Source organism: Balaenoptera borealis (assembly GCF_965194805.1).
Source record: "Balaenoptera borealis genome assembly, chromosome: 16".
Taxonomy (NCBI): Eukaryota; Metazoa; Chordata; class Mammalia; order Artiodactyla; family Balaenopteridae; genus Balaenoptera; species Balaenoptera borealis.
In genome coordinates this window covers 80,003,157-80,027,228 of record NC_138872.1, presented here as the reverse complement: position 1 = coordinate 80,027,228, position 24,072 = coordinate 80,003,157, and the positions used below count along the sequence as shown (strand labels likewise).

The 24,072-nt window shown below is 53.0% G+C and overlaps 1 protein-coding gene across 6 annotated transcripts in view; it reads right to left on the bottom strand.

Annotated features, from left to right (window-relative positions):
* Positions 1-24,072, bottom strand: part of POR (cytochrome p450 oxidoreductase) — a 74,380-nt gene that overhangs the window by 12,436 nt on the left and 37,872 nt on the right. For 4 of the 6 annotated variants that reach the window (XM_082360246.1, XM_082360245.1, XM_082360243.1 and 1 more), the window contains one exon: positions 15,234-15,425. In XM_082360246.1, coding sequence (XP_082216372.1) covers positions 15,234-15,412 — 179 coding nt within the window. In that variant the 5' untranslated portion in view covers positions 15,413-15,425. Of the gene's footprint in view, positions 1-4,968; positions 5,098-5,318; positions 5,904-15,233; positions 15,426-24,072 lie in introns of those variants that run through there. The other 2 variants (XM_082360248.1, XM_082360247.1) reach the window with 2 other exon arrangements.

The following is a 24,072-nucleotide window of genomic DNA, read 5'->3' as shown; positions in this document are numbered from 1 at the left end:
CCAATGGTCCCCACCTCAAGGCAACCAGGAGTTTCCCAAATAAGATTCTGACCGTGCTACTGCTGCGCTCTGAAACCTTCCATGGCTCCCATGACCCACAGGACCAGGGGTGCAAAAGTCCCGTCAGAACCTGTCCCAGCCTCGCCTGCCACTCCCCTCCACACACCAGCCCTCCATGATGGTCCTTAGAATTCTGTCAACACCACTGTCTCCGCCCAGAGCGTCCTCACTCCAGTTCCTCACCCGACAGACCCCTGTTCCCCACCAAGGCCCCACTTGAATAGCAAGTCCCTTGGGATTCCCAAGACACGCCCCCCCCCCCCCCCCAGTCCTCCCCTGCCCTGGAACCACTTTTACCTGCTCCCCTCTCTGTGACCCTGTCACCTTCTAAAGCCCTGAGCTGGACCCCGTCGCCTCCGGAGAGCGGCACCACTGCCCCGCACGCCCGCCCGCTCCCCACCTCCTAGCTCCGGCCTCCCGCCCCTCCCTCTCCACTTCTGGTCCTTTCCCTTCTCTCTGTCCTTGCCCCAGGCCTGCAGAGCCACCTAAAGCAACCCAGTGAGCCTCCCCAGGGACTCTCGGCCTAAGACAGCAAGGTGATTTACCTCTGGACGGTAACTATTTAGGATGTTTGAAATATGGCCGGTCTGAACCAAGCGACAAATCTGAACACTAAAATACCGTTGTTTCTGTTTAAAATGACACCATTAAGGGAATGAAAGGCAAGCCCCAGCCCGGGAGAAGGTCCCTGCAATGTACACGTATCTGACTGACGAGGACTAGGGTTGAGAATATAAGAAATCCCTACAAATCAATCAGAAAAGACACATACTGCGACAGAAATATTGTCAAAAGGCTTGAACGGGTACCTTCTTAAAGAGAGCATCTAAACAGCCAAAGAACGTAGGGAAGGGTGCTCGACGTTATTAGATACCGGAGAAAAGGAAGTTAAAACCACAGTGAGATCTATCATACACCCAGTAAGAATGGCTAAAACTGAAAAGACAGACAAGATCTCAAACAGGTGAGGTTGTGAAGCAATGGGAATTCCCACACGCAGCTGGGAGAGGGCGATATGGCACGGCGACTTTGGAACGCGGCTTGGCAGTACCTCCTGTGACTCTACAGCCCAGCAATTCACTCTCTGGTACACGCCCCACAGACTGCATTCATACCCAGGAGCGAAAGACATACATTCTTTGCTCTTTCCATTGCCTCCTGTGCACAGTAGAGTGTAACAGAGTGAAGTGCCAGCATGCACACACACACACACACACACGCGCACACACACACACACTCATCACAACAGCATGAAGCAATGTCTGTCAGAGCTACAGGTCTGCAGTCCGTGGAAAAACTTTCGTAAGTGAAGGTTTCTTTTAAGGATGCCCCTGCAAAGCTGTTCAGACAGGTATTTCGTAAACATAAAGGTATCAGCAGTTTCATGTCTAGGCCCCCGCTGGGTTTTTCACTAGGTCAGTAGGTACAGGACTAATGCTATTTTCAGGGTCTTAGCATTAAATAACATCACAGTAGGCCGCAGGGGGAGGTGAGGCCCGGTGCCCGGCTTGGCCACTTCCAGCCTCCCTCCTCCGTCCCGAGGTCCCTTCGGTGCAACAGCCCCCCGAGGGGCAGCAGGGAGACAGCAGGGGGCTGGCCACCCAGCCTTTCCCACCCAGCGAGGGCCCAGCTGCACAGGAACCCAGAGCAGGCCATCCCCGACTCCCCATTTATCCCGGCATCCCCGGGCTGGCCCATCCCTAACCTCAGCAGGGCCAGGGCAGGAGCACGAATGAGCAGAGGCGCTCAGGCCTGGCCCCATCTTCCCACGCCCAGCTCCAACCTGCACTTCAAAGGGGTCTTGTGTCTAGCATCTTGGCCACATGTCCAACTTCTGCCCGCGCCCAGCCACGAATGGCCGCGTCTTCACTAACCCTCTAGTTGTGTGCAGCCTAAACTACAACATAACCTACAACCCTGTCTGTCTGTATGAGCACTAACACGGCGTGCTCACCAAGACACACCATTAGGAAAGGAGGCAAGGCGCACTATGACACGAATTCCACCACTGAGTAGCTTTGAATTCTGAGTCATGAGAATATATTACCCACTAAACGTAAGATCAGATGTAAATTTAAACTGATGGTTAAATACCAGCAACCTAGACAAATGTTTCTGATGAAAAATCATGAGAAAAAAAGCAGGTACAAAACTAAATGCAATTTCCGTTTATAGGAAACGTCTGGAATAGGCAAATCCATAGTGACGGGAGGTGGACTTGTGGTGCCAGGGGCTGGGGGGAGGGGTGGGGAGTGACAGTGTTTCCCTTTGGGGTGATGAAAGGTTTTGAATTAGGTAGCGGTATGCTTGTACAACACGATGACTGTACTAAAAGCCACTGAATTGTACACTGTAAAATGGTGAAAGCCCTGAATTTTAAGGGGTGTGAATTTCACCTCAATTAAAAAAATGAAAACAAAGTAAATGCATTCAGTTGACACCTAAAAGGGGCCAGGCTTGAGTTTTGGAATATTCACTTATATGGGACTCTTCTTCATCAATTTCTTGACCGTTGCCAGTTCTCCATGTGTGGACGGGCCACAGCGGACGCTCCGGGAGAAATTTAGACGACACAAAGCCAAGCAAGAAACAAGCCAGCAGGGTAACCAATGCATCTTCCCTCACACTTGCCCTCTTCTAGGAAAAGCAGAATCTGTGTCCTTAGAAGTAGAACGCACATGATTAACTGTTCATAGAAAAGTGGCCTGAAGAGAAACACACCAGCATCTTAGACAGAGGACACGGGAGCGTTAGGATAACGGGTGAGAGGGTTTCCCTAATTTTCCAAATTTTTGTTTTCTGTTACTTTTATAATTAAAAATACATTTTATATTCAAATACACATTCAGACGTCTGAAGACAGGGGAGAGGCTGAACAGCCTAGTGCCTTGTGACGCACGCCGCTCTGTACCGAACAGCACAGACCATCACCTGACCTTCCTGTCAAATGGGAAAGGCAGGCTACAAAGTAACACAGGTGACACAATCTCGTTTTTGTGTAAATGCAAGGTACAGAAGGGTAGATGCTGATGTGTTAAGAGCTGTTCTGTCCTCAGGTTGAGCAATTATGAGTCTTTTTTGTTTCTTTTTCTCGCTAATTTCTATTCCCAACTCCTCCACTCTTTTCTTTGCTACAATGAAAATGTAAGGCTTTTGTACTAAGAAGATACAAATTACTTGCTATTTTAAGAAACAGCTGTGGGTGGATATAGATGGATTGATTTGGAAGGCTATGGGGAGGATGACTAGAGTAGCTACACCCTGGGTAGAGACCCACATCAGAGAAGCTATTCTAAGTAAGAGAAAGGGGCCCACCGGTCCAGAATCCACCCCCCTCCACCTTCCAAATGCTCTGGCCACAGTGACCAGCCCGCCGTTCCCTGGTTCCATCGTGCCCTTGGACCCACCACGCCTTGGCCTAGAGTGTCCTTCTTCTAACCCTCTGCCACCAACTCCTGCTTATCCCTGAAGACACCAGGCCTAAGCTCCTCTCCAGAGCACCTTTCCCTGCCGCTCAGGCATAAGGCTGTTTGTCACCGTCTTCAGTACGTCTTCAGGCCTCCGTCCAGGCACTTGCCTCAGCGTATTCTCATTGCTCAACTTGAGGTCTGGGTTTCACCATCTGGGGGGAGCTACCTGTGTATCTCTTTGCAATCAGCACAATGTCCGGCACTCAGCACATGGCGTTTTATGGGCTTCTCGGGGGGTCAGTCCTGAGTCTCTGCCCAGCAGAAGGTTGGCTGAGGTGGCCTGGAGGCCTTTGGAGGCCCCCCTACCCACCTGAGAGGGTCTGACGTCAGTAGAGAAGCTCTCTTTTCTCAAAGGACAGAGGTTTCCACAGAAGCTACATCTGAGCAGATTTGGGGCCTTGCCGAAGAAAGGGACCAGAGGGACCCCACCGCCCAGGGAGCGCCCGGTTGCCCTTTCTCCATCTCCGGGTGACGTGTGCTCTGGGCGGTGCTGAGGGCGTGAGACTAAACGCGAGGCAGCCTCCACCTTCCAAGGGCCCATCGCCAGGCTGGAGAAAGAGCCCAGGAGAATCACGGAGGAAGGGGAGGGGCCACGCACCAGGAGCAGAGACTTGGGTTCAAATTCTGGTTCTGCCACCAAATGGGCCTATGACCGGACAAGTCGGGCCCCTTGAGGCCTCGGGTTCCTCTATGGAAAACACTGCATCTCGGCGTCTGCAGCCACCCCACGGTCTCGCTCAGCACCTGGAACTTGTCTAACTCTCGAGGATAAGGAGGGCAGAAGAAAGCTGTCTGGGTCACTCTGTGATTTCAACAGGGTGAGGTGTGCGAAGACCAAATGGACGGAGCGGACGCCATGCCACGGGGCTCCTGAGGGAGCAGGCACTGTGGCCGCAGAGCCCAGCAAAGGCCCCGCGGAAGGGCTGCGCTCTGTTCTCAGAGAGGAGGGCGGCTCCCAGGAGGGAAAGCCGTGGCAGCGGCAGCCGAGGGGCTCCTGGATGAGACCCAAGCAGTGGGTGGGAGCTGAGCTCTGGGGAGGAGGGCCGGGGGGCGCCCACGCAGCTGCACAGGGCAGATGTTCCGGGCCGGCAGCAAGGGCTGGGGGGGGCCCTCCACGCGGGTCTCGCTGGGGGTGTCGGAGGGCGGGCAGGAGGTGCTAGGGCGCCCGCCCCCAGGGGAAGGGCGCTCCTGAGAAGGGTGTGCACTTCTGAAGGCAGCACCAGTCCCGTCATTAGCTTCGGCCCGTGGGGAAAAGGAGGATCACGCCCAGAGCCCCTGAGGGAAAAGGGAAACCCGTGGAGGTGGGGGAAGACACTGTCCGTGCCTCTAGTCACTGCCCGGCGCGGGGCAGCTCCCCACTTTCCCACCGGTTACACCAGGCGGGTTCCGCCGCTGCCCACCGCGACGCCCGGCTGCCGGGCCCCGAGCAGGTCCACACCTGGGCGCCCTCGGCTGGCTTCACCCCTCCTGACAGCTTCGTGCCGGATGTGCACTCGGAACCCGATCTTTCACAGGCCGAGGAGTGGGTGATGGGGGCCCTTCTGGTTTCCGGTCTAAACTCCTTCCTCTGGAAGCAGAGAAATGCAGCCTGCAAACCGGGACCGAAGGAGCCAGGGTGGCCGCACCTGGGCGAGCGCCCCGGGACTGGCCCCGAGTCTGCGGTCAACTCTACACAGCGCCCTCCTCGTGCCTCCGGGCATCCCTGCCCGGGGAAGAAGTTCCAGCCACATTGAGTAGGGGTGCCCGCGGGCCTCCACGCCGTCTGCCCGGACACTGTCTGGAACTGACCTTCTCAGGATGGGCTCGTCCTGCAGAGATGAGTACGTGCACCCCATGGTTTCTTACTCTCACCTCTGGACTGGAGGGAAAAGGCAGCGTGCTGCTCTCCTGGAGACGGGCGGGGAGCCAGCAGCTAGCGAGTCGGGCTCTGTCCATTCTCCGCCGGTGCTGGCAGCGGGCACACCGGCCCGCGGACACCGAACATCCTCCCGGACACCCCGGTCCTCTCGGAAGCCCTGCTGAGCCCCTGCCTGCCTCGGTCCCCGCAGCCTGGGAAAGCTGCTGCGTCTGGCGGCTCCAGCAGGGAGGAACCAGGACTCTGGGCTGGAACCTCCCGTGAGCCCCTGCGTCTGGCACACACCCCTCCTCCTTCTGTATGGACCGAGGGAAGGAGGAAACCTCTCCAACCCCGGCTCGGGTCTCCTTGGTAACTGTTTATATCAGAGCCCTTTCTCCCCACCCACATCCTCCCCCTTTCCCATTAAAAAAAAAAAAAAAAAAAAGTAAGTCGTGCAGGCGGAACAAAGCTCCTCTGGACACTGGAAGGCGGTGGTGCAGGTTGCTATGGCAGGGCCGTTTCCCCATAAAGGGAGCGCAGCGAGCCTGCTGCCGGGGCGCCTCAGGATCACATTGAATTAGATCTGGTTCCCACCTCCCTCCCTACAAAAGAACTGTGGGTAACAGAGCCTACGATGCTGGGTCCAGTCACCTGGGGGCAGAGTGCGCTGTGGAACCAGCACGTGTCGGCCTCCTGTCGCGCAGCGCGGGGAACACCCAGCAAGGTGGGCACCGCATTCGCTGCTGAGACGTCTGCAAGTGAGGAGCCCCCTTCGAAGGCATCCAAGTACAAACGGCCCATCAGGAGAGGCCGCAGCCGACCCAGGCACGGAGCCCAGAGACCACGCGGCTCCAGAATGGAGCACAAATGGTTCCAATTAGGGCTCTCTGCTCCCAAATTGGGAGCAGGAGTGTCTCTGGTTCAGGCTTCGGAAGTCAACTGCAGCCCGCCGGGTGGGGAAGCGAGAGGGAGGGTGGACAAAAGCACTGAGTCACTTGGACAGAGATGAACCACGATGGCCCAGCGTGATTCATTTTGTTTCCAGTCCCAGGCAGGGCTCAGAAGGGTTATTCTGAAATTTAAATTTTCTGCAGAGCGGAACTGATTTCTTCTGAGACTTTCCCCTGCCCTTGGCGACACACAGGGCAGTTGCTTTTGAACGGCTCCCTTCCAGAGCCTAGCGTGTGGCGACAAGTTCTCTGGTCCCCAGGGCAGCACAACGGGTGAGGGGACGAGAGCTGAGCAGGCGGCTGGAATGGGGCAGAGCCGGCCCGGAGCCTCGTGGCAGAAAGCTAATGGTCTGGAAGAGCTGCCTTTGGTGAAGACAAAGTGGTCCGCTGGAGCTTAAAGAAAAAACAGCAGCTCTCTCCACTGACGGGGCCAAGAACGGGAACCAGCGCCAATGGAGGCCAGTGAGGACAGGTGGGAGCTTGAAGCAGGTGTGAGAGGCCGCTGGTCAAAGACAAAAAAGGGAAGAGGAACTACGACTTACTGAGCGCCTCCTGTATGCTTTTTATTTTACTTCATTTAATTGTCCCCACCCTGTGAAGTGGCAAAGGATTCTACCCCATTTGACAGCGGAGGGGAGTGAGGCTCGGGGCTGAAGCAGCAACTCCAAGCCTGTGAAAGCCCAGGGCCCCCGCGGCTTCGCATCTGCTCCCACTGTGCAGAGCACGGCCGCACCTGCCCGGCCACCCCATCGGTCAGGAGGCTGACACAGCAGTCGCCGGTCCCACTTCACTGCCCTTCCCAGGGAGCCTCCTCCCTGTCACTTAGGGTGCTCCAAGGCTCGAGGGGGCTGCTGTTCCCCTGGTGGACCCCCTACCCACACGGCCTTCAACACGTATTCACCACCGTGCCCGTCGGGGCTCCACAACGTGCCGTGGCCCGGGTGGCCTGCCCTCTCTTGGGCCAGTTGGGTGCCAGGCAGGGCTAGCGCTACTGTGCAGAGACCGAGGCCCAAGAAACTGCTCAGGGTCACCCAGCCTGTCCAGGACAGAGGAAAAGCCACGTCCTCTGACACTGGGATGACGTGGCTCTAGTCACAGACAAAGTGGCCCTGAAAGGACAGTGGGGTGGGAGGGGCGACGACGACAGGGCCGGGGCGGGGGGCTAGCAGGAGTCGGGGCAACGGCATGGGGAGTGAAGTCCTGCTCCGGGGCTTATTCATTCTCAGCCCTGGGTAAGCTACTCACCTCCCCCCGAATCAGCTTTGCCTCTTGTAAAACAGGGGTGCAAGAATTAAAGTGTTAGAAAGCCCCAGCACACATCCTCTCTCTGGGCCACTGGCACTGCTGCTCTCCGTGCCCTGCTTGCCATCTGTACCGTGGGCCCTGGTCAGCGCCAACGCCTCCCGACGACCTTCCTCCAATCCACTCCAAACTGCATTCAGGAATGGCTGGTCTCAGGGCTGCCCTGGCACCAGCCCTCCCGTCGGCTCCCCACGAGGGTCAGATAAAACCCCAAGGCCCTGTAGATCCATCCTCTGGCCTCTGCTCTATCTCAGTTCCCTTCATGACCCCTGACTCCCTTGGCGACTTACACCCAGGCTCTACCAAGACGCGTCCTTCCCAGAGCAGGCCCTGCTTTGCTTGCCCTGGGCTTCTGCACACACAGCCCTGGCCCAGCTTCCTACTCAGCCTCCCAGACTCAGCTCCGGGGGCACCTCCATCCTGACATAGCCCCCTCCCCGGTGGCGCCCTGGGCTGTTCGAGCATCGTCACTGCACCATCCTCACGTGCCCCAACTGCATGTGAGCCCCCGAGGATGCCGCATGTCCCTGTGCCCTGGTGCCCGGCCCACAGAGATGGAGCCACCAGCACCGAGTGCCCTGGTAATGCCCAGAGAGGTCAGAAGGTCCGATGACACTCGGCTCTGCATCACTTTCCCAGACAGGCCACGTTCAAGATTTCGGGCACTGGCTAGAACAGCAAAACTACCCCAATCTCATCAAGGGACAGGAGAGGTCCCTTGGTGGTCAGGTGGCATCAGAAAACCCACGCCTGTGCTTTCAGGGTGGCGTGAACGTCCTGAGCCCACAGCCTCGCCATTTCCACGGATGCAGGACACTTCGGGCACTGTCCACCCTCCACGGCCACAGGGGCCTTTCCTTGCGCTCTTCTCTTTGTAAAACCCATTGGTGTTTCTATCGTCGTGCTCGGCAGAGCCAAGGACCCCTCTCTAGAAAGAGTGGCCCTGAGCTGGGTGTGGAAAAAGGAGATAAAGATGGATAGAGATGGGGCTTCCCTGGTGGCGCAGTGGTTGAGAATCTGCCTGCCAATGCAGGGGACACGGGTTCGAGCCCTGGTCTGGGAAGATCCCACATGCCGCAGAGCAACTAAGCCCGTGAGCCACAACTACTGAGCCTGCGCATCTGGAGCCTGTGCTCTGCAACAAGAGAGGCCGCGATAGTGAGAGGCCTGCGCACCGCGATGAAGAGTGGCCCCCACTTGCCACAACTAGAGAAAGCCCTCGCACAGAAACGAAGACCCAACACAGCCAAAAATAAATAAAAATAAATAAATAAATAAATAAATAAATAAATGAGATTTGTGCATTAAAAAAAAAAAAAAAGATGGATAGAGATGATGCCGGTAGCCTTGACTCCTGGCTTTCCCGGCCCTTCTGGGAAGAGCAGGCCGTCAAACGAAGGTCACGGTGGAAAATGAGCTCTTTTGTGGCTTCTCAGAAGCAACCCCCAGTGGGATGCAGGCAGCAAAATTCTAGACTGTGGGAAACTTTGGGAAACAAATGATCTGGGTTCTTCAACAAAAATGCCGCGAGGGAATCACAGGGATGGAAGGAAGCCCACGGACTGAGAGAGACCTGACATTATGTTAAGGGGAAGCAGCCTGGCACCAGAGGCTGTGATGACATAACCCCGTTTGCATGACAGTCTGGAAAAGGTAAAACTACAGGGACAAAAATCAGATCGGTGGTTGCCAGAGGTGGGGCTGGGGGGTGGCGACTGCAATGGGACCTGGGCGGGGGGGGGGCGCTTTCTGGGATGTGGCGCGTCCTGTATCTTGACTGCAACACTGGTTATACAACTGCACACACCTGTCAGGATGCATCAAACTGTACACTTTAAAAAGGTGAATTTTACTGCATGTAAATTACACCTCAATAGACCTGACCTCCCAAAGAGAGACTTGAAAGATTCGGTAGTCAATTGCAATGTGTGGGTTTAGATACTGAATTAAAAAAAAAAAAAGGTTAAAAAAAATTCATCAGTCACTCAGGGAGCTACGAACAATGCCGGCTGAGTATCCAATGATACTGAGACATACTGTGAACTTACAGGGGTGGGAGGATAGCTCTGTGTTAGGTTTAAAAAGGGGAGTCCCTGAGTTTGAGAGGACTGAAATATTCTCGTAGTTCATATTTCCACATAATTTCATAGGAAATATTTCCAATTTCCTAGGAAATCATATGATTTCTTTATTCATAATTCATATGAATTATAGGGTTAATTATGAAATTACACGCTTGCTTTAAGATAATCCAGCAACAGTGGGGAAGGGGAAGGAAGCATGACTGGCCAGGAGCGGATAGTTGCTGAAACTGGGTGACAGGTGCATGAGTTCCCTCTCCTATGCTCCATGCTTTGGTGTTTGCTTGCAGTGTTCCATAATAAAAAGCTTTGTTTTTCTTTAAAGCACTCAGGCGCTGCAAGTGAAGCAGACTGCAGGGGGGTGGGGGGCTGTGAGCAGAGCCGAGGAGGAGCGCAGCTAGGGCTGGCTGGGGGGCACAGGCTGTGGTGCAGCCCCCATCTAGAAGGGTGGCCCCGCTCAGCCTCAGCCTCTGCTGGCAGGTGTCACGGGGGGCTCCGTGGGGTCAGGTCCCCTGTTTTGTTTTGTTTTTTTTCCAAAAGAAGCTATAAGTGACCTTTATGTGGAATTGCCAGGGTTTTCAATGTTCTAATTTAAAAATTAAAAAAATTTTAGCATAAGCCACACCCAGACTGTGAGCTAGTTTGCCTTAGAGGCAGACACACGTGCAGGTTTAGCATTTACTAATTCAACGGCCTTTCTCTGAGTATCTTCACTCCGACAGGCCCTGCACAGAGCGAGGGACCCAGACAGGAAAGGGATGCGCCCTCTGCATTATGGGAGACAGAAACAGAAACAAATTCCCACCCAGCCAGAGGGGTGTTGCATTACATGCACGAACAAAGCACTTGGGGGCACGGAGAGGTTCCCTGAGCTTCAGACTTCTCTGGGAGCCACCATCCCCCCCGGGCTCCCTTCCATCAGGAGCTGCCCTGGCCCCGGTGCTCTGCCCAGAGGTACAAGCTGAGCAAAGGCTGAGGAGCCAGTGGGAGGAGAGATGAAAGAGCGACTTTTAAAATGATTATGGTTAAGAGAATGCGCTGCTCGTAACTGCTCCTCTTTAACCAGTGTTTAATTGCTATTATAAACCATTCAAAAGACCTCCCCGGGGGATAAAATCATGTTCACTGATTAGAAGGCTCAATACTGGAAGATGTCAATTAATTTATAGATTCCACCCAATCTCAACTAAAATCCCAGAAGGTTTTTTTGTTTGTTTTGGTGGACTTGGACAAGCTGATTCTAGAAGTTATATGGAAATGCCCAGGGCCCAAAAAAAGCCAAGAGAATCTTAAAAGAGAAGAACAAAGCTGGAGGACCTAGACTACCAGTTACCAAGTCAAGAGTTACTATAAAATCATAGAAAGCAGAACATGTGGTATTGGCGAAAGGACAGAAAACAGATCAACAGAACAAGTAGTCTAGAAATCAACCCCCATCTATACGGTCACCTGATTTATATCTACAGGGATGCTTTAGTGCAGTGAGAAAAGAATAACCCTTTTCAATAAATGGTGCTGGGTCAAGTGGATGGATAACCACAGGAAAAAATGATTTTCGAAGCGCCTTGACAATTTGCTGATACCAAAATCAATTTCAGCTTGACGGCAGATCTAAGGATAAGAACTACAAGAGTGAAGCTTTTAGAAGAAAATACAAAAGAAAAGCTTCATGACCATAAGATAAGAGTTCTTAAACTGAACACAAGAGCATTAACCATAAAGGTGCAGGCCAACCAAAAGGTTGACAAACGGGGCCAGTTTAAGGCACAACTTCTGATCACAAAAAGACACTATGAAGAGAGTAAAAAGGCAACTTTACAGAAAGATATTGACAATACATAGATATCTAACAGAGGACTCAGATCTAGAATATACAAAGAACTGTAACAAATCAACAAGAAGGCCAATAGCCCGACAGGAAAAAAATGGGCCAAGTCTTGAATGTACTGTCACAAAAGATACCTCCGTGGCCAACGAACATATGAAAAGGTCACTGGACATCAGAGAAATGCGGTTAAAACAATTACCACCACATGCCCATTAGAATGCCTAAAATTTTATTTCATTTCAATTAAAAAAATTTTTTTTTTGGCTGCACTGCATGGCTTGTACAATCTTAGTTCCCTGACCAGGGATCGAACCTGGGCCCCTGACAGTGAAAGCACGGGGTCCTAACCACTGGACCACCAGGGAATTCCCTAGAATGGCTAAAATTTTTTAATTGACAAAAATAAGTGTTGGTGAGGATGGGCAGCAACTGAAACCCCACATGCTGGGGGTGGGACTGGATGCTGGAAAACTGGCTATATCTAACAGAGCCGCACATGAGCCTTCCCTCTGACCCCCAACTCCACACCCAACACACACCCAACAGAGCTACGTCCACATGGGAGCCACATCCACACGGGAACCACATCCACATGTACCAGGATGTTCCCTGCAGGACTGTTGGTAACAGTGCCCCAGGCTGGAAGCAATCTAAAGGGCCATCATGATGGGAATGAATAAATTACAGTTTATTCCCACAACAGAACACTGTGCAACAATGAGAACAAGAGAACTATGACTACACACGACATGGAGAAATCTCAGAAAGAATGGCCAAATACTACACATCCCGGGACACAGACAACACTCGTCTATGTCACGAGAGGGCAGGAGAGTGGGTGACCTGGGGGTGGTGGGATTGGAGGGGGAAGAGGGGCCGTTTCTTACATGATTCTATCCGTTTTGTGATAAATAATCAAACTGTGTGCTTATGATCTGTATACTTTTATGTCTGCCTGTTATGTACTTCAGTAAATCGTTTATGAAAAAAACCCAGGAGGCCTTCCAGAACTGACCTTCCCTCTAAGCCCTCCCTGGGCTCCTGAGGTTCCGAAGCCAAATCCGGCCTGGTGGTGAGGGCCCCAGAGGCCGGCGTGCCTGGGACATTCACCTGTGAACACAGGGACTCCTTCTGAATCCGCTGCACCTGTAAGTCCAGGCTCAGGGGCTGCAGGTGTGTGTCCGGTGCTTGCTGCTCAGACACAATTGTTCCCGTTGGCTTGGTTTTTAAAAAACATCCATGCCCCAAGGTTTGGACTCACCATCCCAGGTGGTGAAGGCCTGAAAAGGCCTTAGAAGACCAACTAGAAGCCACTGGGGGTCGTGGTGAGAACTCCTGGTACAACCCTGGGCGCGTCCAGTCCCCACACTAATCACCCTCCACTGACCTGGTGGGGTAAGGGAGGCACCGTGCCGTGGCCAAAACCACCTGTGTTCACTGAAAGTACAAGTGGGCAGGGGCAACAGTGCGGGATTTCTAGCAGGAGGTGGCGGCCACCATCTAGCTGGTGGCCCAGATGTATCAGCTAAGTGACCTCTCTGAGTCTCAGTTTTCTCATCATTGAAATAGGGATATTAATTACCTCTTAAGAGACGGAAGGCAGCATGGCAAAGCGGGGAAAACAGGGGGTGTGGAGTTTGTAGATCTGGGTTCAAAAGGCAGCTCTGCTACTTGTGAGTTAGGTGGCCGCGGGCAAACTCCTCAATCACTAGTGCCTCAGTTTCCTCCTCTGCAAAATGGGGTAATAATGGTGTCCTTGGAGGGCTCTTGTAAGACTGGAGATGGTATTAATAATAAGAATAGGGACTTCCCTGGTGGCGCAGTGGTTAAGAATCCGCCTGCCAATGCAGGGGACACGGGTTCGATCCCTGGTCCGGGAAGATCCCACGTGCCGCGGAGCAACTAAGCTCATGAGCCACAACTACTGAGCCCACGTGCCACAACTACTGAAGCCCACACACCCTAGAGCCTGTACTCTGCGCCAAGAGAAGCCACCACAATGAGAAGCCTGCGCACCATAAATACATACCATTGGAGGGCTTCAGGACCTGGGCAAAGAGCTCTATGATGGTTTATGCCGTTAAATTTTTACAACCCTATAAGGTAAGTTCTATTATTATCTCCAATTTACAGTTGAGGACACGGACTTCAAAAGATTAAGTGAGGGCAAATGTCATATGGCTAATACATGGTAGAGTCAGGACTCAAACCTTCATTACCCAGTGTCAGGGCCTAGAACCTAACCACTGCACTATAACAGTTTCCCTGTACAGTGTACACGTAGAACCCCTGGCCATGGGGTATTCAACATGATATAATAAGGGATGAGAAGGGGATTTAAACATATAGGGTTAAAATTTTAGGATTATGAAGAGGGAAATATCGCTTCAGCATCCTGGCAAAGAGAAACAATTAGAATCCACACGATACAAGTCCAGGAGTTTTGTTTCAAGTCCATCTTGCGAGGCCAGAGATCTTGGGGACGGGGAGGCTGGCGGCCCCACGCTGTCCCGCGGCTCAGCCTCACTCGGGGATGGGGGTGGGGACACACCTCCATCCTACAGACAAGGAAACGCAGGGCTACTGTAAACTGGGCCCTGGGACACTGGTCCCCTTATCCCGAGTGCCATATCTTTTCAGCAAAACTACTTTGCCACACCAGGAATGGGCCTGTCCAGCCCCTAGGGAACAGGCTGGACCCTGCTCACCTGCCCAGCCTCCCAGCTTCCCTCTGGCCCTCTGCTGACAAAGCCCTCGAAGTCTCGGGGTGTGGCCCCCCTCCAGCAGCACACCTTCCCGATCCCTCCAAGGGGACATTCCTTCTTGGAGTCCCCAGAGCCTGTGTGTCCCGCACCTGGCCTCTCCCTCCATCATGAGCGATGAGGCCGTCCCCCCCCCACCGAGCCGGCACTGCTGTCGCAGAGGCCCTGATTAGATCATACACGCGAAAGCATTTCATAAACCATTTTTCAAAAAGTATCTTTCAATGTCCTGATTTCTTAGCCTCTTTAATGTAAAGGCCACCTTTGCATACTTGTAGCGCCCAGCGTACTGCTTGGTACGAGATACTTGCTGACACAAACACTAAGCAGCTGCCTTGCGGCAGAACCAGTGCTAGGTGACGTCATAAACGTCACCCACAAGAGCCCGGTGAGGGCAGGGTCACTGCCTTCATTTAGGGTTACTGACCTCCGGGGAGGGGAGAGGGCCTGGAGGCTGAATTAATCCCCAATAGTCAATGATTTAATCAATTATGCCTACATAACAAAACCTTCATAAAAACCCAAAAGGATGGGGTTTGGAGAGTTTCGGGGTTGCCGAACACATGGAGGGGCTGGGAGGGTGGCACCCCAGAGGGGGCACGGAAGCTCTGTGCCCCTTCCCCACACCTTGCCCTACGCTGATGACCTTTAACGCCCTGAGCCTCAGGTTACCTGTCTGTGCAAGGTGCCTTCTACTCTGAATGGTTCCTGTGAAGCCTGAATAAGAAACAGGTATCAAAGGACCCTGAACACTGTGAAACGCAGAGTAAACATAAGGGATTATGAAGGTGGATCCAAAGCAGAGCCCATCAATAAGGCAAAACCCAAGACGCAGCCCGACACGATACGAGAGACCCTGCATCTCTCAGCTGGCTCGCTCCTGCCCAAGCACTGCTGGGATGGCAGAGATGTGCTCTCGAGGGATCCTGAGCGAGTCACTTACGTGGTCTGAATTTTGGTGAACTCGGGGACTTCGTCTTTCTTCTTCCTGAAGAGGAACCAGTATGTCAGGAGACCCACAATGAGGGAGAACATGATCACGTCCGTCGTGCTGAAAAGGGACACTTCTTCAGCCACCGTGTCAGATGCGGTGGCGCCAGCCTCCACACTGGAGTCTCCCATGTTGATCAAGAAACTGTTGGGAGACAGAACGACAGACGTCAGCAGGGTCCATCTGAGGCCTGCTGGGAAGCCCCCTGAAGGCTTTGGTCTGGGGCTCACGCCCCAAGGGCTGCAGCAACTAGCAGAGCCTCGGGGCAGCAGCTGCAGCCTTGGACCAGGACTAAGAGGGCACGTGGCCTGCACGGTGCCTGCACAGCCCTGGGCACACCTGGGTGCAGCCTACAGCGGGAACTAGGACTGGGCCTCCTGCGAACACAGGGAACGGAAGCCACAGACTCCCTGTACCAGCATCCTCCGGCCCCACAAGGACACAGCAGAGGCACTGCTTCCACACGGTAGAGGGGCCGCTTCACAGCAAACCCTTTCCCCAGCTGTGTGGCAGGCCCGGCAGGCCCTAAACCCTGCACATTCCAAAGGTCTTCAGGACTGGCCCTTGGATGGCTCCAAGGAAATAACCCCTGAGGCCTCGGAATGTGCCGCCTGATAAGATGTCTCCATATGCCTGAGACCTTGGGTCACGCACATAGCTTATGCTAATGATGTCATTTAGGGGAACACCTGGGGCTCTGAATCACATCATACTGGTGTCACCTCTGGGGTGCTGGAGGTGAGCTTAGGCACTTGGGCGCCCGTTGCCTCCAAGACTGACCCCCAATAAAAATCCTGGACACCAAGGCTCGAGTGGGCTTCCACACGTGGCTGCTGGGAGAATCAAGCACTGTCACGTGACTCCACTGGCAGAGGACAACTGGAAGCTTCTGCCTGGCTCCTGCTAGACTCTGTCCTAGGGAGTCCTTCCTTTGCTGATTTCAGTCTGTTTCCCTCTGCCGTAATAAACCGTGACTGGGAGTAAAACAGCTTTTCTGAGTTCTGCAAGTCCTTGTGAATCACTGAGCCAGAGGGTGGTCTTTGGGACCCCAGCACACCAACCTACTTAGTTCCCTTGAAAGGTGCTCAACTGGTCCTTCCACCACTGAAACCTGACGGGTATGTAGATATGAGTCAACAAAGGCCGAGGTGAGAGGACCTAAAACCCCAGCAGCGCATTTCTGCCTCTTATCACCGAGGCCAGCTCGGCTCTGGAATCGGCATTGTGCCCTGTCACCGAGTGGGTGGCCCTCACTGCAACCACAGCTCCAGACTCCGTCAGGAATGCCTTAGTCACAGCTCGGCAACCTGGGCAATGGGAGATTACTTCACATCTGACTTCCCTTAGCTGTCACCGCCTCCAGGAAGCCACAGGGTGGGCCCTGCAGCCGAGCACCCTGTCATCGGAGGGCCGGGCATCAGCCCTGCTGACCTGTGCAACCCGCCGGGAACGGGCCGTTCAGGACGGCCCTCAAGCCTGGTTCTTGGCTTCGTTATTAATCTGAGGGGCTTTCCTCATGCTGAGTTCCTGAGTCATCTCAGCTTACCCTTTTCGATATCTGACGTTAAAGGACAATCTAGTGCTCAGAGAGTACTGTTTATATTTAAGCATTAACTTATAAACACACTGAATATTTATTCAATGTTAGTCACATCTTTCTATCCAACCCTGGCGGTGGCACTGTCATCTGGCCCACAAGCCTACTGCCATGGAGAAGCGGAGGGGAGGGGACCTGTCCCACATGATCTCAGAGCCCGGCTGGAAACCTGGGGGTTCCGGGCAGGGCCGATGTGCTGACTCCGGAGAGCCCCCAGCTGGCGCCCCTCACATCGCAGCAACGACCGCCCGCTCCCTGTCCGGCCACCTTTCTGACTCAGGCCGCCCGGACCCCTTACTTTACCGAGGGGGGGACTGATGCCCACCAAACGAAATGACTGTTTCTTGACAGGCGCGCCAGTCGACCGCAGCAGTCAGAAGAGAAAGCACAGCCCTGGAGGAGGCGTCTAAAGCGACCGCGCGCAGAGCAAGGGGAGCTGCGTGGCGGCCTTCCCGCACGCCCGACCCTGCGAGAGGTGCCTAACAGGCCGTTCTCCACACAGTAGCCAGAGGGAGGCTTTGAAAAAGTAAGTCAGACTCTGTCACCTCCTTAATCAAAACCCTCAAACGACTTCATGTCATACTCAGCACAAAATCTAACGTCCTTAACCTGGTCGATTAGTCCCATTCGATCTCTCCCCTGGGTACCACTCCCACCCCAATTCTCACTGCTCTCCCCTTTCCTCGCACTTCACGGTCACGCTGGCCTCCTTACTACTCCTCAAGTCTCCGGGCCTGCTCGTGCCCCAGGGCCTTTGCACATGTTAATATGGCTGCCTGGACTCTCTTCTAGTTACCTGCAGGGTTCTCTCCCCCGCTTCATTCGGGTCTCCGCTCAGAGGTCACCATCTCAGAGAGACCTGGCCTCGCTATAGTATCTGGTCACTCTCCCTGCCCTTCCCCCATCACAGCCCTGATCACTACCTGACATTATACTATACGTTTTCCCCACTGGCCATCTCCCTGACTACAGGGTCAGCCCACAAGGGCAGATAATGAGCATCAGGTATAGCAACTGAGTAGAACTGTTCAATGAATGAGCATCGGATTCTAGAGTAGCTGGGCTGGCAAAGCGTGGCATACAATTATGGAGCGGTTTTAGATTCTGGAAAGCACAACACACACACGTGATTACAATGCAGTTTGTGAGGCTATGTTCACTCTTCTCCCCTCTCCCTCTGTCTCGAACACCTGACTTGCTGCTTCCTTCAGCATCCCAGGCCTCTCCCTTTGAGCTCAGAGTCAGGACACCACGAATTCCTGCCCCACTGCGGAGACGACCAGGCGCTGCGCACAGGGAATGTGACTGGCCCCCTGCAGCAGGCCCTCACCAGCATACTGGACACGGCCAGCACTCAGACCTGAGGTCTCCACAGACCTGAGAATGTCCCCAGCAGCGTTAACTCTGAGGTCAGACAGACCAAAGCTGCAGAAGGGCAGTGGAAAGGACCCTGGAGAGCATCTGATCTACAACCGGGAGTCGGAGGGTCCAAGGGGTAAGCAGCTCACCCAAGCGGCAAACCAGAAAGGGGCGCCAGCTTCCCAGGGGAGGGCTGTGCTCGCTACCCGTTTAAGTGGGGAGACTGAGTGGACACGTGTATCTGTGTCAGAGGCACCTCTGCATCTGGCACACGGTGGGAAGGAAGGATTGGCAGGCTGGCAAGAAGGAAGTCAACCTGGGAGGAAAAACCTTCACCCTACGCTTCCCACTAGGAGCGGAGCAGCGTGCGTGGGGGCTGAAGCCGAGAACAAGCTGTTAAACCATCATCGTCATGTTGAAGGGCACACGAACACGCCTACCCATCTCTCCAGCCTGCGCCACTGCGTCCCTGCCCCAGGGCCTTTACACGTGCCTGGCATGCTCCCCCCTCTACTTGCTTCCTATTCAGTCTTCAGACCTCGGCTCGACCGTCACTTCCAGGCGTCACACTTTCCTGGCACAGTGCTTGGCACATGATCTAGTGCTCCATGACTCCCCGTGGAATGAATGAAGGGAGTCGGTGAATTCACTACGACACACAGAATGTAAAATTTGCATGAACCACTAACGTGAAGCCTGCAGACTGAAAAGAACTTTGGGACTGGGAGCGTGCCGGTGTGGCAATCCTCCAGGACGCTTTCTCAGCTCATGGAACCCCTGGCGTTTCAGTGAAATTTTCATGGTATCCCTAGGCCAAGAGAAATACCTAATCGTTCCATTTAGGAGTAGTTGGATCCAAACAACCCCTGAAAACCCAGCTTTGCAAAGACACAAAGTATCAAAAGGAATGTAGAAGATCAAAGGAATGTAGAAGATCCCACGTTGATACTGAGAATCACCCCAAGCTGCACCAACGAGGACAGACGTGGACTTTCCCTGAGAACCTCTGGGCGCCGGCTATGGTGCCTTGAGGCACCTTGATACAGTCTGGGAAACAAGACCCTGTGACATAAAATCACTCTCTTCTGCTGTGTGAAATATTCTGATGGGAAAATTTTGACCATCCTGCTTGGTGAGTGTCCCTCCATTTCAGGTGTGGTAGGGTGACCATGAGACAGTCTGAGGTCCCCACAGGCCCTCCAAGGAGCCTCTGGGAGCCCTGTGTGATCTTTCTGCCCATTAATCATCCATTCTTTTACACTTAGTGGAAAGGAGGAACGCCAAACACTACAGAGCTCATGGGGCCAAAAGCAACATTTGTCAGCAACAGAAAACAAACAAACAAACAAAAAAACCCAAAACGGCCGTGAGAAAATAGAGTACGTTCTTAAGTAGACCAGGCTCTTGCCAAAGCTCTGCCTCCAGCTGTGCAAATCCCTTACTTGGCAGTAGGCGTTCATGTCCTCATCTGTAAGGTTAGACACAGAAAAAGGGGGTACATCAAAAGACTAGCCAAGTAGGTCTCGCCCACCCCAAATAGAGCAGGTCTGATTCGATCTTTTATTACAAAGTAAGTCTGTACCTAAGTTTTCACTTTTATCATAAAGACAATGTACATTCAGAAACGGGCATAGATAGATAGATACATAAGATAGATAGAGAGACGGGCGCTATTCCTCCTGAATGTCACCAATTAGCCAGTTCCCACTGATGCTGAAGGTCAAAGGCAGCCACTCCAGTCCCCAGGCAGCCAGACACCCTGCAGAGCAGGGCGGACAAATTGCTGGCCGCCCAGGCCAAGAACATGGTGGGAGCTTCGCCAGCTTCTGAAAGGGCAAACGAGGCAAGAACAGAAGGGCTCTTTCTCCATCGGACTGTTTACAACACCAGGGGCGTAAAATCATCCTCCAGGGAGTATCTGTGGCTTTGCCTTCGCTGTACGTAACTTCTGGTCAGTAAATGACTGATCAACCAAGCTGGCGCTGACATCACAGCGAGCCGGCCATGGATGCAGCAACAGGAGGGAAGGAAGCCAGCGAGTGAGTCAGTCGGCCCCTTTAGCAAGCACAGAGCCCAGGCGAAGAGGCACTGCCACCTCCAGGCAGCCCAGAGCCCCCCAGCTGCAGTGGGAGCAGGGTCTGCTCAGAGTCACAAAACCCGTCCATGGTTCAGTGGCTCTAAGACAGGGGGAAATCCTCCGGGAAACCAAGCCTGCTCTTGCCTAATAGCTCATCCTGCAGGGCCTGAGAGATACTCAGGGGAAAGTGCCTCCCCAAGGCAGCCTGCTGAGAGCGCTGCCGCCGGCACACATTCCCCTCTGGCTACAGTGTCCACCTCGTCAGTCACCTAAACCGAGACAAGACAGGGCGGCTTTCTTTAAGTTTATCCTGTCTAGGATTCACTCAGCTTCTTGAATCTGTAGGTTTAGGAACTCTTCAGCCATTACTTCTCCAAATACTTTTTCAGCCCCACCCTCCTTCTCTTCTCCTTCTGGGACCATGATGACATAAATGTGTTTTGTTATTAGTCCCACAGGTCCCTGAGGATCTGTTCAGTTTTATCAGTCTAGTTTCCCTCTGTGGCTCAGACTGGGTTAATTTCTATTGTTCTATCTTCAAGCTCACTGGTGATTCCCTCTGCCGTCTCCATTCTGCCGCGGTGCCATACACTGAGTTCTGGTTTTCTTTTCTTTTTTTATTTTTTTTTTGTTATAGTATTTTTCAGTTCTAAGATGTCTGTTTGGCTCTTCTTTATATCTTGTATGATTGTCTTTTCTCACTCAAGTTGAGATTTTCCTAGTTCTCAGTATGGTGATTTTTTAAATTGTATCCCGAACATTTTGGGTATTATAACACTCTAAATCTTATTTAAACTCTCTCTTTTGTCAGGCCTCTTCCACCGTTGCGCTGGTGGGAGATGGAGGGCACCAACTCATTGCTGTGATTTGTAGGCATATCCCAATGGTTTCAACACCATGGGGAGGCCAGGCGTAGGGGAAAATGGAGCTCTGAGGAAGAAGAAGGTCAGATAGTCCAAACAGTCAAAGAAGGGTCACCCAGGGGCCAACCTCTGAGCCGGGTGATGAAAAATGACCAGGGTCCAACAGTCAGGTAAAGGAGGTAAGAGTCGGGACTTCCCTGGTGGTCCAGTGGTAAAGAATCCGCCTTCCAATGCAGGGGACGTGGGTTCGATCCCTGGTCAGGGAACTAAGATTCCACAAGCCGCAGGGCAACTAAGCCCGCGAGCCACAACTACTGAGCTCACGTGCCTCATCGAGAGAGCCTGCGTGCCACAAACTACAGAGCCCACACACAACTAGAGAGAAGCCCGTGAGCCACAACGAAAAGATCCCGCGTGCCGCAATGAAGACCCAATGCAGCCAAAAAAAAGAAAAGGAGGTAAGAGTCGTTCCAGACAGAGGAAGCACATGCCAAGGTGTAAATGATAAAAGAGCAGTAGTTACAAGAATCTAGTGTGACTCAAGAGTGGTATGATGAGATGCATGTGTATGTATGGGTAAAAGTCTGGTGAGGAAGAGAATGACCTTTAAAAACAGATTAAGACCAGTTTGCAAAGGGCCCAGGAGCCCTCTACGTGTCTAAGGTCTTTGAGCCCTGGTTGGAGATGGTGACAGGGCGAGGGTGTGGCATGATTAGAACCATGTCATAGGGTGGTAACCCTGAACAGTGGTCACACCCAAAGGATCAATGCGGACATGGAGCTATGACCAAGGCATCCTAGACTAGAAGAACACTCTCAACATTCCATGCAGATGCCCAAATGCCCCAGCTGACGACCTTTCCCCCACTTAACAGGGCTTACGGGTGGGATGTGGAGACGCATGACTGGCACTGTGTCTGATGCAATGACGTGAAAGAGGAAGGCAGCCAGGGGAGCTGGATCTGTGAGAGCATGACTCGGCGAGAAGCAGGCAGAAGACCTAGCATCACTCAGCACAAATGGGGCTGACAAAGCCCCACAGGCGCTGACCACAGGAACTGCAGCCGGTCGTGGACAGCCACGTGGGCTTGTTTCTATCAGCCTCTCTGGGGCCTCGGCCACCTGGCCTGAACTCCAAGTGGGGCAAACCCACAGATCCCCTAAGGCAATGTACTCTGGGGCATTCTGAGGGTATAGCTTAGTAACCCTACTAAAAGTTAGCACAAGGCAATTTATGGGTACAAGAGACTTCACAGGAGTTCTGTGAGATAATAGAAAATATATATATATATATATATATATATATACACACACACATATATACATGTATACACACACACACACATATATATATATGTCTCTGCCCCCTGTCCCTGGCACGGAGCTCCTAAAACTCTTGTAATTTCCTAAGTGATAAGAGCACTTGGAGCATCTTTTGTTCAAATGCAACTCTGGGTAGGCTCCTGCGCAGGGGCTGGTTACCAGAAAGACCAAGCCATGAACAGAAGCTTGGAATTGTCAGTCCCTGCCTCCACCCCTTTCTCTAGAGAGGGGCGAGGGGCTGGAAGTGGAGTGAATAACTGGTCATGACTACATGAGGAGACCTTCCTAAAACCCCAGAAGTGTGGGGCTCAGAGAGCTCCCAGGTTGGTGAGCACATCCATGTGCTGGGAGAGTGACCCTCACTCTACAGGGACACAAACTCCTGGGTTCTGGACCCTCCCAGACCTCACTCTATGTATCTTTTCATCTGGCTGTTCATCTGTATCCTTCATCATATCCTTCAATAAACTGGTAAATATAAGTAAATGTTTCCCTGAGTTCTGTGAGCTGCTCTAGCAAATTCATCAAACCCGAGTAGCCGGCTGTGGGAATCCACATTTACAGCTGATTGGTCAGAAGCACAGGTGACAACCTGGACTTGTGACTGGCATCTGAAGCGGGGTGTGGGGAGCAGTCTTGAGGGCCTGAGCCCTTACCCTGTGCGGTAACGGAGGACAGAGGTTCACACACTCTCCAAGAAGAACTTTCTGACAAAAATATGTAGAAAGAAAATGAGCTGTTGTGAGGCGTGGCCCCCCACCTCCATCACTGGAGATGTGTCAACACAAGGCTAGGTAAACTGTGCTTAATGACAGAGTGCCTGCCACCCCAGGGGCCTGGGACACAGACCTGCCAAATTAATGATCATTAAACTGAACTGGCTGATTGGTGACGATGCCAGGAGGAAAACCCCTAGTCTCTGACCTGAGTTAATACTTCAACACTGATTCCTGGACCTTCTTTCCCTGAGCGCGTTGAAACACACACACAAACACACACACACACACACACACACACACACACACACACACACACACACACACACACACGCTTCTAGTTCATGTTAAACAAGAGCAGCTATAGAAAGCGAAAGCGGACAATGAAGCTGTGACACGTGATCCACGGCACATCCTAAGGGCTCAGGAAATAGGAAGAGAGACGGGGAGGCACAGGGCAGACTCTGAAAAAAGGGGGAAGTACTAACTCTTCCGATTAAGAAATTGGTCCCAAGAACAGTCCGTGCTTCCCACAGAGCCGGGCTTTCGGCTTTTAAGGAGGAGCATCTTCAGGGGTAAATGAGTCTCTCAGCCCCCAAGCACACCGCCATCATGTCTGTATGACATCTTTTCAAACCCAACTCCCTCTGCACAGACACAAGTGCTGCTCCCTGATGGGACTTCACTGCTCCTTCTGGCCCCAAGAGGAAGGACTTGGTAAACCGTGGCGGGGAAGGAATGCCTGCCTCAGGCCTCCCGGACCAGGCACCTCGAGAGCCCTTTGTGCCCTGCGATTCCAGTGATTCCTTTTGTGCCTGTACAGCCTCTAGCGACAGGGGACTCAGACCTCCCATCC